The following is a 17,067-nucleotide window of genomic DNA, read 5'->3' as shown; positions in this document are numbered from 1 at the left end:
AAAATACAAAATATAATATTAATAAAAATAAAGTAGAAATACATAAAGGTTATAAGAGGAAAAAGATACACACACCTACAAAAATAATTAATATTTCAGATGGATCGCAAATTCAGACGAATAATCGCAATATTAATAATACTAGCAGTATACCTGCATCCAACACATGGGCTAATAGGATATGACTGTGGATCTTCCTCCGCAAACCTAACCACGCTATCATTGTTAAACATCGAGGAATGCGATATCCCTCGTAAAGAAATTAAACCGGATCAAGTTTACGTACAGCTGTTACAAATTAATGAATTCGAAGCAGTGCACGTAATACAGTGCAAAGTTGAAATCGACCGATTAGTCAAGAAATGCGGAATGTTTTCTCACACAATGGATGTACATAACGAAAAATATTCATATATAGAAGAAATAACTCGCGAGGCTTGCAGGCGAATGCATAGTTACGGAAGTTATCAAGTAGGACGCACTCTTATCTCAGGACTTAAATCCAATAGCACAATAACCAGACCGATTACGTTAGCTGGTCAAATAGACAACTACGGCGAATGCCACGGAGGAGCATACTCAGATCCTTACGGAACATGGTCGGACGTCATTGTAGTCGGAACTGTAAAAATCACATTACAGGATTACACTGCCGACGTACGCATCAACACTAATAAAGTACAACTCAGATCCGGCATTACTTGCCAACTCGGCTCTACACATTGCATAGACATCGAAGGAGGAGACACGTATTGGAATACCGTACCTGCAGGTCCCTGTAAATTTAATAACTATGGAATATTATTCGAGGGGTACGCCTACAAAATAATTGACGACGAGCAAGGCCAAACAGTATATTCTCTCACCACACAAGACACAATATTCGCTCTAACCAGTAAAGGCAAACAAGATGTCTGCGGATATTCGATAATACGTACCGAACATCCTAAATTAATGATTTTCGAAACTGTACGAGGAACCGTCGTTTTCAAAAAATAATCGCGCGTTTCAAATCTCGATATCTTCACGTACATGAATTCTAAGTTTGTTTACGTGGAAAAACATATTCGCACGCAAATTAATCAACTTTACCATGACATTTTATTACAACAATGTAATTTAGAGCAACGAATGCTACAAAACGCTTTGGCCATAGCCACACAATCTCCAGATATTTTTGCATATCATCTAATGAAAGGGCCCGGCTATATGGCTCTACTAGCTGGAGAGGTTATTCACATCGTAAAATGCGTACCCGTCGAAGTCAAGCTCGCTCAAACAAACCGATGCTACAACCAACTACCCGTGCTTCGGGAAAATCAAACGTATTATTTAACTCCACAAACGCACATATTATTGCAACAAGGAACGCAAACCACTTGCAACACATTAGCACCCGCCATGTATCAGCTAGGAGATTCTTGGTACAAATTTATGCCAAGACCAGTGGATACCATACCGCCGGTCACTATAAAACCATTGACTAAGCCTGTATGGAAATACATCAGCCCAGGATCGCTCGCCACCAGCGGTATATACACGGAAACAGATTTAAAGGACCTACGAGATCATATAATGTTTCCAGCCGAACGACCTGCCGTCCTCAACTCCCTAGCGAGAGGGGTGATGGGAAAAACCATATCCCTGGAAGGGGGATCAATCTCCAATTTACTTGATACAAACACCATAGAAAAAATAGCAATATCTACATGGAACAAATTCTGGAATAAATTTCTATTTTTCGGGAATCTCAGCGCTGGACTAATCGGAATATACCTGAGCATCAGAGTCATAAAACTGACGCTAGACACAATAGTACACGGCTACGCCTTACACACAGTGTACGGGTGGTCCTTGTACCTGCTAGGAGCCCTATGGGACTCCCTAACACATCTACTAATACATTTGAAAACAAGGCAATCGAAAAAATCGAAAGCCAGCGTGCCGGTTCTCTATACCCAAAATAACGAGACACCTGAAACCATCCACACAGAAAACAACACAACTCCAACAGCTACCTACCCCCTCCTCCCCCCACGGGAAGATACTACATATACCTTGGAGCTTAAAGAAGCGAAATTTTAACGAGCAAGGCATACCGCCAATTACAATAACCCCCCCCCCGGTTTTCTTCACATATCAAGCAAGGCATACCGCCAACACAATAAACCCCCTTTTTGGATCTCCCCATGCACCAAAAACAGTAAAATTTTTTTTATATACAGAAATGGAAACCTCTTACATCGACACTGAATTCTTGACTCGCGGTCGCCTGAAGGTGACCGTGGTAAGAGCGGAATCACCCTTGCTGTTTTGGGTACAACTAAAAAATAGCGCAAGGGAACTCCTGGAAATGGAAGAAGAAATCCAATTCCGGATGGATAGGAGAGCCAATTCATTGCTCGTATACCCTCACCATATGAAGGAGGACTTAGAGGTCGTGGTTAAAGACAAGAAAGGATGGAAGCGAGGGTTTATACAAAGCATAAATAAAAACACTTGGATGGTCAAAATAATGCTCGGCGACTGGGGAAGAACAGTGTGGCGCCGTATGAGCGAAGTGTATCACCTAGAAGACCGTTTTAAGGGGGTATCCTGGCAAGCCATAATATGTGGATTAGCCCACACCGCAGCCCCTAATGGTAGGCAAACGTGGCCAATAATGACACGAGACCTGTGTCGACTCCTTTTAGAGGGACAAGATGGATGGATAAATATAGTCCATCCTCTAAGAAAGGGTGCGGCCCTGGTGAAACTCCATATGGAGACCACCAAAATGTTCGATAGAGCATATAACTTTAGGGACGCGCTAATTCGGATTGGCCACGCCGAACTTTGCACAAAAATCACCGCCGACGTGGAACCCTCAGTCTAAAAAAAAAAAAAAAAAAAAAAAAAAAATATATATATATATATAACCAGAATTATGTATTAACTTAGAGTTATTGTAGCATTTAAATAATTCTATATATTCTAAATTTTTATTACTCCACTATTCATTTGAAATCTGAATTGTGTATTAATTCAGAATTACTCTAGTGTTTAACAATAAGTATTCCTATAGACCCTAAATTTTCTTTACCTTACTACTACTTCGTTTGAATTTTGAATTATGTATTAGTTAGAATTACGCAAGCGTTTAAGTACTCCCATATATCCCAAATATTAATTACTATTATCATTAGTCACTATGTCACCCTACCTTTCCTCTTTATATTATGTACTTCTTTTGCATATTATAATTATAGCGTCATTATTGATGCTACACATTATCATATCATATTATTTTTTTTTGTATTAATTACTATTAGACCATATATATATATATTGAATCGTTATTGGTAATATTTCAACATTTGCGTTCTTAGATTTCAGTTGTTTTGTATACTTATCATGAATATATGTGTTTCTTCTTTAATTACATGCGCAAATTTATACCTTATACTTAACCTCATAATAATAATACTTTGTAAACAAGTGGAACCATTTTCTATCTTAATTACATCATTATCGTCAAAACATACTGCCTGATCATCGGTTGCAGTATAACAATGCCAGTATATCACCATCTTCAATGGACACCCGAGATGCCGGAAGAAGTACGCCAAGGCCCAATCGACGGTGTTAAACCAGGAGACCACCCCGAAACATACCGAAATCTAACAGAACTCCGGTGTGTTACATTAATGGAGGGTGAAATCTATCAAGATACGACTGACTGCAGCAAAATTTGTCAAGAATGCTATGATAAAATATCAGCCGAGGAAAACCAAGAATATGCAACAATACCACCGCATAATTTGGTCCACGAAATATCAGCTGGCGACCAAACAAATTGCACTAAATGCAATAAAGTAATAGTAACAATCAAACCGGCGATAAACTGCAGGGACTGCATAGAAGAATATCTATACGTTGACCAGACATACTTGGCCGAAGGCTGGGGTCAAGCTGTGATCCCCAGAGGGGTAGAAGAGCAATAAAAGGAAGGGACCTGCTACTTGACACCAGAGAACTGACATTTACTACTGACGAAAATCAGGCAGATAAAAACGTGCCTAATTCTTTTCTTTTCTTTATATATAACATATATATATTTTATATATATATATATCCCTCTATTTTCATTAGAATTTTCATACGATAGAAAAAGGGCTCCACACCAGCGTTACATGTATTAGCGGTACTAAATTTAAATAAATAAGTACAATTAAAAATAAGCTATAAGTAAATTGTATAAAAAGCGAGGAAAGGACGAAAGAACAAAGGAAGGGGTTATGGTGGTCGCCTTTTCTTTCCTCCTTTTCTACAAAATATTTAAATAGTAATTAGGAACTCAAAGAAACACATTTAATAAAAACAGAATTAAATGTGAGTCTTTCTACCAAATCGGCAAGTCGTGGCAAGAAAAGAATCGAATTATTCCTCACAGATTCTTTTTGCAAATGTTGTGTTTTTACACTCCCAACATTTGTCTAAGGCGGGGGGTGTTACGTCCGGCGGACTTCACGATTCTTTTCTTTCCCACGACCAAGGCGAAGTTTGTTGTTAGGTAAATAAAAAAGGAAGAAAAAAGATAATAATAATCTAAGCGGCACGTATATAATAAAACGAAAACGTGCCCAGCGAAACGGACAGCTGCAGATATCGTGAGCGACCGATAAATATTACAAAATCGGTAAATAAAAGAGACCAGGCGGAAAGATGCCGAAAGCGGATTCTTGCCGACACCCTCGCGAATAATAAGTTAAAATCACATATCGGCAAAACATAAAGACGGCGAGAACGCGCCGAAAGCAAATCCTTCCCTAGTAAAATTAGGGGAAAACAAATAATGAAAACGAAAGTGTGCAAAATAAGATAGCACACCTGCGGGTATTCTCGCGAGAAAGCGGCGAAAAATATAAAGATTAAAAAGATGCCACACGCATCGCCTCTCAGCAAACAAGCTCTAAGCCACACGCGAGGGCAATAAAGCGAGAACCCGCCGATAAAAGCGGCACTAACAAACGACAAATATCGCGATATAGGAAAAACTAACAACAAACACCGCCGCCGATATCGAAATCTCGAGAGGATAATAAAAATATAAACCTCAACAAATTCTCCATTGGTCAAAACCTAGGGCCCTAAACAAAAGCCCTGACCAATCCCGATAAACTTTTAAAGTCAAGAGACGCCTCCGGGACTGAAAGGGCGTTATTGAAAAATTCCCTATTCGTCAGGAAATATTAACAAACTAACGGGAAGGAGGAGCAAGAAGGTATATATACCCGTGACATCTCTCAGAGAATATCAATCTTTTCTCAAACCTACGCTCGCGGATCAATCGCGAAAAGTTGTATCACCATCCTTCGAGTGAATCTCGAACTCGTGAGCATTCGCAGTGACATTTGTGAAATCATCGTGTGCCCAGTGCTCACCGAGTACGACGATTTTCGCGAGTGAACAACTGCGAGTGGAACACCATCCTCACGGAGGAGTCCGTAGCCAGATTCACACCTGGAATAATTAACACCTACCCGCGCACTCCATAAGTAGTAAGTTATCAAGCACGCTACATCTCCACCCTTACTAATAATACTTAAAATAATTCTGGGACTTCAATTAAATTATAATTGTTTTCCTTTTTAATTTATTAATTTATTATCCTTGTTAAATTCTAACTTCGAAAAACTGTCCTTTCTTCCCCCATCCTTATCTCTCTCTCTCTCTCGAAATCACTGTGGATTTCCCGCGATAGCGGAGCAATCCGTGATTTCTATCATCCCCTTACCTTTTGAAATCACTCCGGATTTCCCGCGATAGCGGAGCAATCCGTGATTTCTTCCATCTCCTCTTTCTCTCGAAATCACTCTGGATTTCCCGCGATAGCGGAGCAATCCGTGATTTCTATCATCCCCTTACCTTTTGAAATCACTCCGGATTTCCCGCGATAGCGGAGCAATCCGTGATTTCTTCCATCTTCTCCCTTTCTCTCGAAATCACTGTGGATTTCCCGCGATAGCGGAGCAATCCGTGATTTCTTCCATCTCCTCTTTCTCTCGAAATCACTCTGGATTTCCCGCAATAGCGGAGCAATCCGTGAATTCTATCATCCCTTTATCTTTTGAAATCACTCCGGATTTCCCGCGATAGCGGAGCAATCCGTGATTTACTCTCTCTCACTCTCTATCTCTCTCTCTCTCTCTCTCTCTCTCTCTCTCTCTCTCTCTCTCTTGAATGAACAAATAAGTAATACAATAACTAACTAAATTATTAAATAATTAAAATATCAAAATTATATAAAAATAAATATATATATATATATTTTTTTTTTCTCTTACAAGAACTCCCAGAGTTATTTTTCAGTAAAAACTCTTCTTGCCCGGTTACTTTATTATTCGCTCTCGTAGTGGAAAATCCAAGGAGACGACCCTCGCGAACCGCTGTTAAATTGGCGCGAAACCGGCGTAATAGGCGGTTAAAGAAAGCGTTGGCACGGAGTCTGGCTGCGGGCGAAACCTTCGGCTCCCTAGAAAAAATTAACACACCGATCCATACAGAGACAACTAATACATATCACCCTACGGTCTCTCCTATTTCCTCACCCGAACATATAGAAACCCCGCTGACGCCGTCTCCCGCTACCTCTGCTTCTGCAGAATTTTTCGATTCCCCGCGAACTCCTTCTCCTCTTTCTCCCGAACCCGCTATACCTCAGCGGGCCCCTTCCCCTCACTCCTCTGTTTCCTCTGAGGACGCCGATTCTCCGCGGAGCCCTTCTCCCTTTCTTCCCCCTGCTTCTCCCGAACGCCCTGAGCCACCTAGATCTCCGTCTCCGGCTCCCTCAACAATCACCCTTGAAGATTCTCCTCCCTCATCCCCAACGTCCTCTGTAAATAGGGAACATCCGGAAGGGTTTGAGGTAGTAGATATCAGCGACGACGATTCCGAGGAATCAGGATCGCCTGCCAAGCTCTCATACGAGCAATTCAGAGCTTGGCTGATAAACCAGCTCCCAGGGATACGAGAAGTCCCTGAGGAAGCTTTCACGATTGGTCCAGGCCCCGTAGACCACGAGGCCTTACGCGAATTTCTAGAGACCACCGATAGGAATAACATCATCCCCTGGTATGTTCCCGGGCGAAGATATCCTTTAGCCGTCCCTGCACACCTTCTCCTACGAACCTATCCCCCCTCCACCGCCATAATTACCGAACTCATATAACCTAGAAGTCTCTCTTACACGCACACACATGGACACTAATTTTATATACCTATTACCATTTAAATTATTGTAACCACCAATCGGGACCCTAAAATTTAAACAATAACTCTTACCCCTTTCTGCCCCGATTGAAGACCTCCGTACTAATGTATCACCCGCGACACATACACATACATTCACTCTTCATTAGCAACTAAGTCCGTCAATAATATTATTATGTATATAAATTCTTTCGTCTTTATATTAGGAATAAATTTATAAATTTCAAAATAAATGATTTTCATTTATTAATAACCCGTTCCCACTTATTCCCGTAAACCAGGATCGCACAAGGTCCCATCCTGCGTAAAAGAGATTAAATTCTCTTGCCAAAAAGGGACCACCGAGCGAACGGCCCTTTAAATAGAGTAAGAGCGACCCTTGCGGTCGTTGACCTATTTGGGCCCAGACGTTCGTTCGGGTCGAACAGACGGATAGTCTGCCGTCGTTCGAAAAGATAAATTTAGTTACGTCCTTCCTTTCGACTCTTCCTTCCTTGAGTCTGGACGTAACACTTGCAATATATCTTTATTATCTGTAATGTTGAAGAAATATCTGTTAACAAAAAAAGAAATTGAGAATACATTAAAATGTATTCTCAATTTCTTATTTCATTCGTAGATATATTTCTACGTTTATATTTTATTATATCATAAACAATCGCATCGTTACTGCTTACTATTCAATCTGCGATTTATGTATATATTTGTAATGTAATATAAATGTTAATGACATGCAATAATAGTAATATAAAATATTGATATGAGACATATATTTAACTGTAGATCCTTGTCTTTCCCTGCTGCTTCCCGCTGCTGTCAGTGCCTTCTTCATATCTGCTTCACTTTCAATTGTAAATTTCTCAAATGGGCCAGGACACGACACCAGTTAGCGATTTCTATCATAAATGTTATGTTTACTTGCACATCCTGGATGATAAAACAGTTTAATACAAGACTTGCATGCAACAACCTGATTTTTTATTGCCTTCTTACATGCCGAGCATCGATACTCGTCATATTCATCGTTCATATCGATAATTACCGGCCGAAGCTGTTAATACCAGCATAGGCGGTCAATTACCTTTGTCCAAATTCACACGTCAGCGCTTTGTGTCCACCTTTAATGTCTACCTGTCGCGTGAAATCTCGATGCCTCATACACGAAATATAACTCTCACGCTCACAAATCAGCATATTCCTGTTAGATAACACTCATGTCTATTCCCGGTCTATGCAACTATTACTTCAATACTTTTTCGCCACTCTCTCTCACTATATAATCACTTAAAAGTTATCACTTTTGCAGAGCGATGTTTGACACGTCTTCTCTCAGAAAAAAGAGAGAGAGAGAGAGAGAGAGAGAGAGAAATTGATTGATTTGATATTTATTAGCTTTCTCAGCTATTTGTAAAATACAAGTCTAATTTACATTAATTACAATATACTCCTTTAACTCTCGCTTAAACGCTTCCAGTTCTTCGATTCGTCTTATTTCAGCTGGTAAGGCATTGTACATTTTCACTCCCTCATAAAACATACTCTTCTGTGCACTCGTTATCCTACGAAATTGTACCACAATGTCCCCAGCTTGCCGTGTCTGTCTTTCATTCTCTTTTCCCACTATTGTTAACTTATTTCTTAATTGATCCGATAACATATTCTTTAAAATCTTAAAGATAAATATACATACATTATAATTCAGTCTCTGTCTTATGGACATAAACTGCAGCGCTTGCAGCATACTCTCCACTTTGGTATATCTATCACATTGCAATATGACCCTCATGGCCCGGTTTTGCGCTTTTTGCAATTCATTTAGTTGTGTTTCTCCCATATCAATTAACAGCGTCGCACAATACTCAAAGTGAGGCGCTATGATTGACTTATATATAATACATCTAGTGTATGCCGATATGTAGTTACCTATTCTATTTAAAAAACTCACTTTTTTCCCTATTTTCTTTAGCATATAATCACAGTGGTCCTTAAATCTTAACCTATCGTCAATAATTAACTTAACCATTCTAAAGCTGTTCCTCTAATTCCGTATTGATATAATTTCTCTAACAGTCTTTCTCTATCTATCGTTTCAAATGCTCGCTTGAGATCCATGAAAATTACCCCCACCATTTTTGCCTCACTAACTACCAGTTTCCATTCGTCAATGACTGTTTGAATCGCTGTTTCACACGAATACTGTTTTCTAAAACCTGACTGATGTTCTGTTATGTTCGATAACAATAAAATGTAATTTTTGTACGTACCGAACGTAACTTCTTAACTCTTATTCCAAGATTAATATCAATTCTTTCTATATTCTTGCTATGTATAATCCTTCCTTGTTTTACGACGTTATTTCATATTATGTACAGGACTGAATGTAGTACAGGTTATATAGGAGTTGTCTTCATCTTAGAAACAGGAACCAGAATATTTATAGGATTCAAAACAGGAACCAGGAAATATATATATATATATATATATATATCTGTAAAGAATTCCTGCGTCTCTAAAGAAATTAGGAAATATAATTAAAATATGAATTAAATGATATCACCGTAAGGCAAGATAAAAATGATTATGGATAATATCACCGTAAGGCAAAATATGAATAAGAGTTTTATAGTTTTCAGTTATCACCTTTTAAGGCAGAGAAAATATTAATCAGCTTTGATAAGATTAGATTGATAAAAATATAAATCACCATAAGGCAAAGATAGAATTAATTTGATAAAGATATAAATCACCATAAGGCATAGATATATTAATCACCATAAGGCAAAGATAGAATTTGTTTGATAAAGATATAAATCACCATAAGGCAAAGATATATTAATCACCATAAGGCAAAGATAGAATTTGTTTGATAAAGATATAAATCACCATAAGGCAAAGATATATTAATCACCATAAGGCAAAGATAGAATTTGTTTGATAAAGATATAAATCACCATAAGGCAAAAATATATTAATCACCATAAGGCAAAGATAGAATTTGGATGATCACCTTATGGCTAGCCTCAAATAATTGGCTTGATGGAAGGTATCGACTATCATGATATGTACTTACATGATGTCCCCAATTGGACAAAGTCGACCTTCCTAACCAGATATATGTAATTAACCAAATATATTTCGATGTATCTCTGATGATCTTGATATTTCCGTACGATGCGCATCGTGTCGATTCAAACATAAAACGAAACACGATAAACAGCTGCATAGCAACCAGATCTTTTTCTTTTCTCACGGCACTCTATGAAAGATTCGAATAGACTTTCCTATACATTTTCTCCGCCCGCATTCAACAATAGATTTGTTGAATGAATTTCAGGATCAGTTGGGATAATACATAATTTTGTTATAGGTCTCTTGTAAATAGAGTTTGCAGTTTTCACTGTAACAACTCTGGTTAAACCGTCTGGTCCTGGATGTAAATGTATGACTCTTGCGAGGGGCCACTTTCCTGGCGGGTAACGCTCATCCGTAATTAATACTAAGGATCCTTCCTTTATTTCATTCGAAGGGCGATACCATTTAGAAATGGCTTGATACCTTTGTAAACACTCTATAGACCATCTTGACCAAAAATGATCTACTTTCTGTTTAAGTAATTGCCAGCGTGAAAGCAAAGATGTCTTTTCAGTTAATAGACTCGGTTCCGGTAATGTAGTTGGTGCTTCTCCAATAAGAAAATGTCCTGGAGTCAGGGGTGAATAGTCAGATGCATCATCTGATAAAGGACATAATGGCCTTGAATTTAACACTGCTTCTATTTGTACAGTTATCGTTGTCATTTCTTCATACGTTAATATAGTATCCTTTAAAATTCGTTGTAAATGAAATTTAATAGATTTTACAGCTGCTTCCCACTTTCCTCCAAAATGAGGGGTTGATGGAGGATTGAATTTCCATTCAGTGTTATCTTTAGCGAGAAGATAGGCAAGGTCACGTAATTCATTAGAAGATGACTTGAAAAAACGTCTTAAAGTTGCATCTGCTCCAACAAAGTTTGTTCCACAATCACTTTGTAGCGTAGCACATATACCTCTTCTACCAGTAAACCGTTTATAGGCAGCTATAAATGCATCAGTGGTATAATCCGTAACTACTTCTATATGTATTGCTGATGTTGTGAGACAAACAAATATAGCTAAATAGCCTTTATAAGTTTTTGCCGCTCGCCCTCTCCAAGTCTTCATTATCACGGGACCAGCATAATCTAAACCTGTGTTATAAAAAGGTCTTGCTGGAGTCACACGTGATGATGGTAATTGACCCATGAGCTGTTTCGCTCGAATTCCGCGATACCGTGCACACCTTCCACATCTTAGGATGTAAGAACGTACAGGTGCTCTTCCACCGATAATCCAATATGAACTTCGTAAAAAACCGAGAGTAACTTGAGTACCTCCATGTAGCGTCCTTTTGTGAGCATCATCAATAATCAAAGTACTTAACGAAGATCTTCTTGGTATAATAAGTGGATGTTTTGTGTCAGACTCTATCTGTGCATTATGGAGACGACCTCCAACACGAAGTAATCCTTCATGGTCTATAAAAGGTGTAAGGCGAATCAAAGGGTTGGATTTAGGCAAATGCTCTCTATTAGAAATTATACGAATCTCGTTCGAAAACCATGCTTGTTGTACAATTCGTACCCAAAAATTACGACTCTTCTCGATTTCCATGGGTGTTATGGGATGTTTAATCAGTGTTGATTGTGATTCTCTACGGAGACAACGAATAAATCTGCGACAAATAGAAGTAATTCGTAATAATTTCATGAGTGAAGAGTACTTATCCAACAATTCCCAGTATAAAGGTTGATGGGTGACAGCAATCATGACTTGTCTGGATCGTTCTTCCAAACCAGTTTCCGGTAACTCTTTACACTTGAAAGAAGGCCAAGATGATGGAGACTCAGAAAGCCAATTTGGTCCTTTCCACCATAGATCAAATTTAATTAATTGATCTGGCCTTAAACCACGAGATGCACAATCCGCAGGATTTTCTTTCCCAGGAACAAAATGCCAAGATCCATAAGGTAATAATTCTTGTATAGTAGATACACGATTACGAACAAAATCTTTCCATTTGGTTGGATGAGCCGAAATCCAAGAAAGAGTTACAGATGAATCAGACCAACAAAACACCGATACGTCAGAAAGTGCTAGTGCTTTTAAAGTATGTACAGTTAATCGCGCTAATAACAAAGCCGCAACAAGTTCAAGACGTGGAATCGTAAGCCGTTTAATTGGTGCAACCTTTGTCTTGGAACAAATCAGTTGAGTAGATATTTTACCATCGTTACTGGAAATTCTTATATAAATCACAGCTGCCATGGCTAATTCTGATGCATCTGAAAATCCATGAATTTCAACAGAAGTACTGGAATGAACATAACCAAACCATCTAGGAATTGCTAATTGATCTAGATGCTGAAGTTGTTTTCTAAAATTCTCCCAACGATATTGCATGTCTTGAGAAAGAGGTTCATCCCATTCAATCTTTCTTAACCAGAGTTCTTGAAGAAAGATTTTGGCTGTTATGAGAATAGGTGCGATAAGTCCTAATGGATCATATAATTTTGCGATTTCAGAGGAAATTATTCTTTTAGTATATTTTGTAGTAGATGTTGGTAAAGCTGAAAAATGAAACGTGTCCGAGTCGGGTCTCCAAATAAGACCTAATATCTTGCAAAGTGTAGATTCAATTTCCACAGCAGATGACGATTCTTCACATTCTTCACCCGACATCGACATTGGCAGAATCTCTCTACAATTACTACTCCATTTTTGTAAAGGAAATCCACCCGCTGCACATAATTGAATAAGTTGATTGACAATCTCTTTAACTTCCGAAATTGAATCCGCTCCTCCAAAGATATCATCAACATATCTTCCCTTTGTCAAAGGAATAACAGCCTTAGGAAAATGATGACCTTCGTCGGTTACTAATTGTTGTAATGCTCGTAATGCAAGAAACGGAGCACAGACAAGTCCATAAGTTACAGTTGTGAGTCTAAAAGCTACCAGTTGATTTTCAGAACCTCGCCACAATATCCTTTGTAAATCCCAATCGTCAGGATTAAGAGCAATTTGTCGAAACATTTTAACTATATCTGTAGAAAAAAGAAATCGATGTGTACGAATCCATATAAGAATATCTGAAATATCTGTCTGAAGTTTTGCGCCTGCGTGAAGCAGATCATTAAGAGAATAACCACTGTTTGTACGGCTAGACCCATTAAAAACAACTCTTAATTTTGTGGTACGACTGCTTTCTCGAAGAACTCCATGGTGTGGTAAATAGTGTATAGGAGAATTATTATTTCCGGAAATATCAGCTAACATCATATGACCCAATGTTTTGTATTCTTCTATGAAATCAACATAGAGTTCTTGAAACTTGGGATTTAAAGTAAATCGTTGAAATAATCTATTGAGACAACATAGTGCCTTTTGTTTTGAATCACCCAGAAGTGAAGGATTTGATTTTAGAGGAAGACGTACAACATATCTTCCAGTAGCATCTCTTGTATGAGTAGACAAAAAATGTCGTTCACACTCTTCTTCTTCCTCACTTAATTTAGATTCCGTTGTAGTAGGTAGTTCCTCTTGATTCCAAAATCTAGCAATAAGATCTTGTAAATCATGATCCAAAGTACAATGATACGTTCTTGCTGAATTAGATAAATCATTTTCTGATATTGGTCCTGAAAGAACCCATCCGAAAATAGTTTGCTGAGCAATAGGCGTTGACAAATCCCCTCGTATTAATCCTGGCAGAATTACCGAGCCATAATTATCTGAACCTAAAATGATATGAATATGACCAGAACAAAAAAAATCAGGATCTGCAAGTTGAAGTCCAGCAATATGAGACCAAGTATGACAAGACGCGTTAAAAGGCGGTAATTTAGTTGTTAGACGAGGTAACACGTAGGCTTCGATTGTACAATTATAAGTTGGATCATAGATGGACTGTAATTTTATTGTAACACTTCCTTTAGTGTGACCGGAATATGTACCACCGACTCCAAGAAGTGGTATTGAAGCTGAACTGCGTTTTAGTTGTGCATGATTTACTAAATTTTCTGAAATAAAAGATAATTCTGATCCTTGATCTATTAATAAACGTACTGCAAAATTTACATCTTTATTTTTATGTAATATGGCTCTACTCGTAGCTAATAACGTAAATTTTAGTAAAGAATTTGCTTGTCCAGATTGATGAGCACATAATTTGTTTTGTCATTCTATTGAAGGTTGTGACTGAGGATTTTCTTTAGATTGAGTAGATTGAGCATTATCTATCTTAGATGATTTTTCACCAAAATGTTTTGATGAAGACACGTTGATGTCATGAATTGAAGTATGATGCTTCTTTCCACATTTGAGACATCTTTTTAAAGAATTACATTTGCTTGCTACATGTGGGCCAAGACAATTAAAACATCGTCGATGCTTCATAATAATATCCCTTCGTTGTTGCTGAGTTTTCGAATGATATTGATCGCACTTTGCTAAAAAATGTGAAGATCCACATAGCGGGCAAATGAAAGAATTAGTAAAAGAATTTTGATTAGATGATGTAGCTACATGAGCAGCTATTTTTGTACGAGACTTTCCAAAAGAGGAATGATCCTTATCCTTATGTGATCCAGAAGAAAAAGTATTATTATGTAAATTAAGATTCTCTAAAGCTCGTGTCCTCCCAATAAGAAATTCTTCAAATTGTAAGTAAGTCGGATATGAAGAGGTTGAACCAAGTTTAACCTCCCATGCTTCTCGAGTTTCAGGATCAAGTATTCTTACGAGCTGATGTAATAATAATGGATCCCAATGATCTACTTCACAGTTCAAAGCACGTAAAGCACCAATAACTTCTGATATGGTTGTCAAAAGAGTTCTGAGACCTTGAGCGCATTTTGTTTTAAGCGGCTTTAAATTTGTAATTCTATCCAATTGAGTAGTAATCAAAAATCGTTTATTCTCATATCTTGAAACTAATATATCCCATGCAACAGTAAAATTTTCATCAGAAATAGGCAAATTATACATTAACCGAGCCGCTTCACCAGTTACACATGTCTTCAAATAATGCATCTTTTCAACGTTTGATAAATCTTCATTATCGTGAATCAAAGAAACAAATAAATCATGGAATGATCTCCATGATTGATAATCTCCTGAAAAGCTTGGTAATTTTATACGAGGCAATGCACTACGAGGTAATTGTGAGGTAGATGATGCTACATGTTCCGAATGAGTAGGTCGAGATTGCCGATCTACCGTTTCTAAATCATCTCGATATGTAAGTAATTTAGCACGAGAATATACATAAAACGCTTGACAACGTTCATACACGTGTTCTTTAATATATGATTGATCATTATTCTCAGAAAGTATCTCAAGATATAAATTTTCATGTTCTACTTGAAATTTAGACCAATTCTGATCAAGTAAATCCAAACGTGTATTAATTAATTGACGATTTAAACGTGAAATTTCTACGATATCAAAATCCGCTGCATCTTGTATTAGATTAAATCGACTTTTTTGTAAAGCGATCTTTGCTTCTATATTAGACATCTTGAAAAGCTTGGTATCCGGCTCGAAGGACCAAAAAATGTTCGATAACAATAAAATGTAATTTTTGTACGTACCGAACATAACTTCTTAACTCTTATTCCAAGATTAATATCAATTCTTTCTATATTCTTGCTATGTATAATCCTTCCTTGTTTTACGACGTTATTTCATATTATGTACAGGACTGAATGTAGTACAGGTTATATAGGAGTTGTCTTCATCTTAGAAACAGGAACCAGAATATTTATAGGATTCAAAACAGGAACCAGAAAATATATATATATATATATATATATCTGTAAAGAATTCCTGCGTCTCTAAAGAAATTAGGAAATATAATTAAAATATGAATTAAATGATATCACCGTAAGGCAAGATAAAAATGATTATGGATAATATCACCGTAAGGCAAAATATGAATAAGAGTTTTATAGTTTTCAGTTATCACCTTTTAAGGCAGAGAAAATATTAATCAGCTTTGATAAGATTAGATTGATAAAAATATAAATCACCATAAGGCAAAGATAGAATTAATTTGATAAAGATATAAATCACCATAAGGCATAGATATATTAATCACCATAAGGCAAAGATAGAATTTGTTTGATAAAGATATAAATCACCATAAGGCAAAGATATATTAATCACCATAAGGCAAAGATAGAATTTGTTTGATAAAGATATAAATCACCATAAGGCAAAGATATATTAATCACCATAAGGCAAAGATAGAATTTGTTTGATAAAGATATAAATCACCATAAGGCAAAAATATATTAATCACCATAAGGCAAAGATAGAATTTGGATGATCACCTTATGGCTAGCCTCAAATAATTGGCTTGATGGAAGGTATCGACTATCATGATATGTACTTACATGATGTCCCCAATTGGACAAAGTCGACCTTCCTAACCAGATATATGTAATTAACCAAATATATTTCGATGTATCTCTGATGATCTTGATATTTCCGTACGATGCGCATCGTGTCGATTCAAACATAAAACGAAACACGATAAACAGCTGCATAGCAACCAGATCTTTTTCTTTTCTCACGGCACTCTATGAAAGATTCGAATAGACTTTCCTATACAGTTATAATACAGTTATCTTCTAAATACGCCTCAATTTGCTTTTTAACTACTAATTCTAATACTTTCTCGAATATTGGTAACATATTAATAGGCCTAAATTCACTTGCTTTTCTGGCTTTTTCT

General features: G+C 37.3%; 2 protein-coding genes across 2 annotated transcripts; both read right to left on the bottom strand.

The window, feature by feature from the left end:
* Positions 1 to 10,532: 10,532 nt before the first annotated feature.
* LOC145946917 (uncharacterized) lies at positions 10,533 to 11,048 on the bottom strand. Its single transcript, XM_083056670.1, has one exon. It carries the CDS (start codon positions 11,046 to 11,048, stop codon positions 10,533 to 10,535), a length of 516 nt encoding a protein of 171 aa, XP_082912796.1.
* A 209-nt stretch (positions 11,049 to 11,257) lies between these two features.
* Positions 11,258 to 16,804, bottom strand: LOC145946912 (uncharacterized). The gene is made up of 3 exons (XM_083056665.1): positions 16,727 to 16,804; positions 11,913 to 12,613; positions 11,258 to 11,806 (listed from the first exon to the last, which is right to left on the bottom strand). The coding sequence occupies exons 2-3, from the start codon at positions 12,594 to 12,596 to the stop codon at positions 11,756 to 11,758; spliced, it is 735 nt and encodes a 244-aa protein (XP_082912791.1). The 5' UTR covers positions 12,597 to 12,613; positions 16,727 to 16,804; the 3' UTR covers positions 11,258 to 11,755.
* Positions 16,805 to 17,067: the final 263 nt, after the last annotated feature.

This window comes from Prenolepis imparis, unplaced genomic scaffold (assembly GCF_030444845.1).
Source record: "Prenolepis imparis isolate NDT839.2.m4 unplaced genomic scaffold, iyPreImpa1.0 SCAF_28, whole genome shotgun sequence".
In the NCBI taxonomy this organism is placed as follows: domain Eukaryota; kingdom Metazoa; phylum Arthropoda; class Insecta; order Hymenoptera; family Formicidae; genus Prenolepis; species Prenolepis imparis.
This window is presented reverse-complemented; position numbering and strand designations above follow the sequence as displayed.

Excerpts from the sequence above, each read along its gene's own strand:
- LOC145946917 (XM_083056670.1), bottom strand. The coding sequence starts at position 11,048 with ATGACAACGATAACTGTACAAATAGAAGCAGTGTTAAATTCAAGGCCA.
- LOC145946912 (XM_083056665.1), bottom strand. The coding sequence starts at position 12,596 with ATGGCAGCTGTGATTTATATAAGAATTTCCAGTAACGATGGTAAAATA. Across the intron at positions 11,807-11,912 it reads AGAAGAGTCGTAATTTTTGG|ACCATGAAGGATTACTTCGT; the intron begins GTACGAATTGTA and ends CACCTTTTATAG.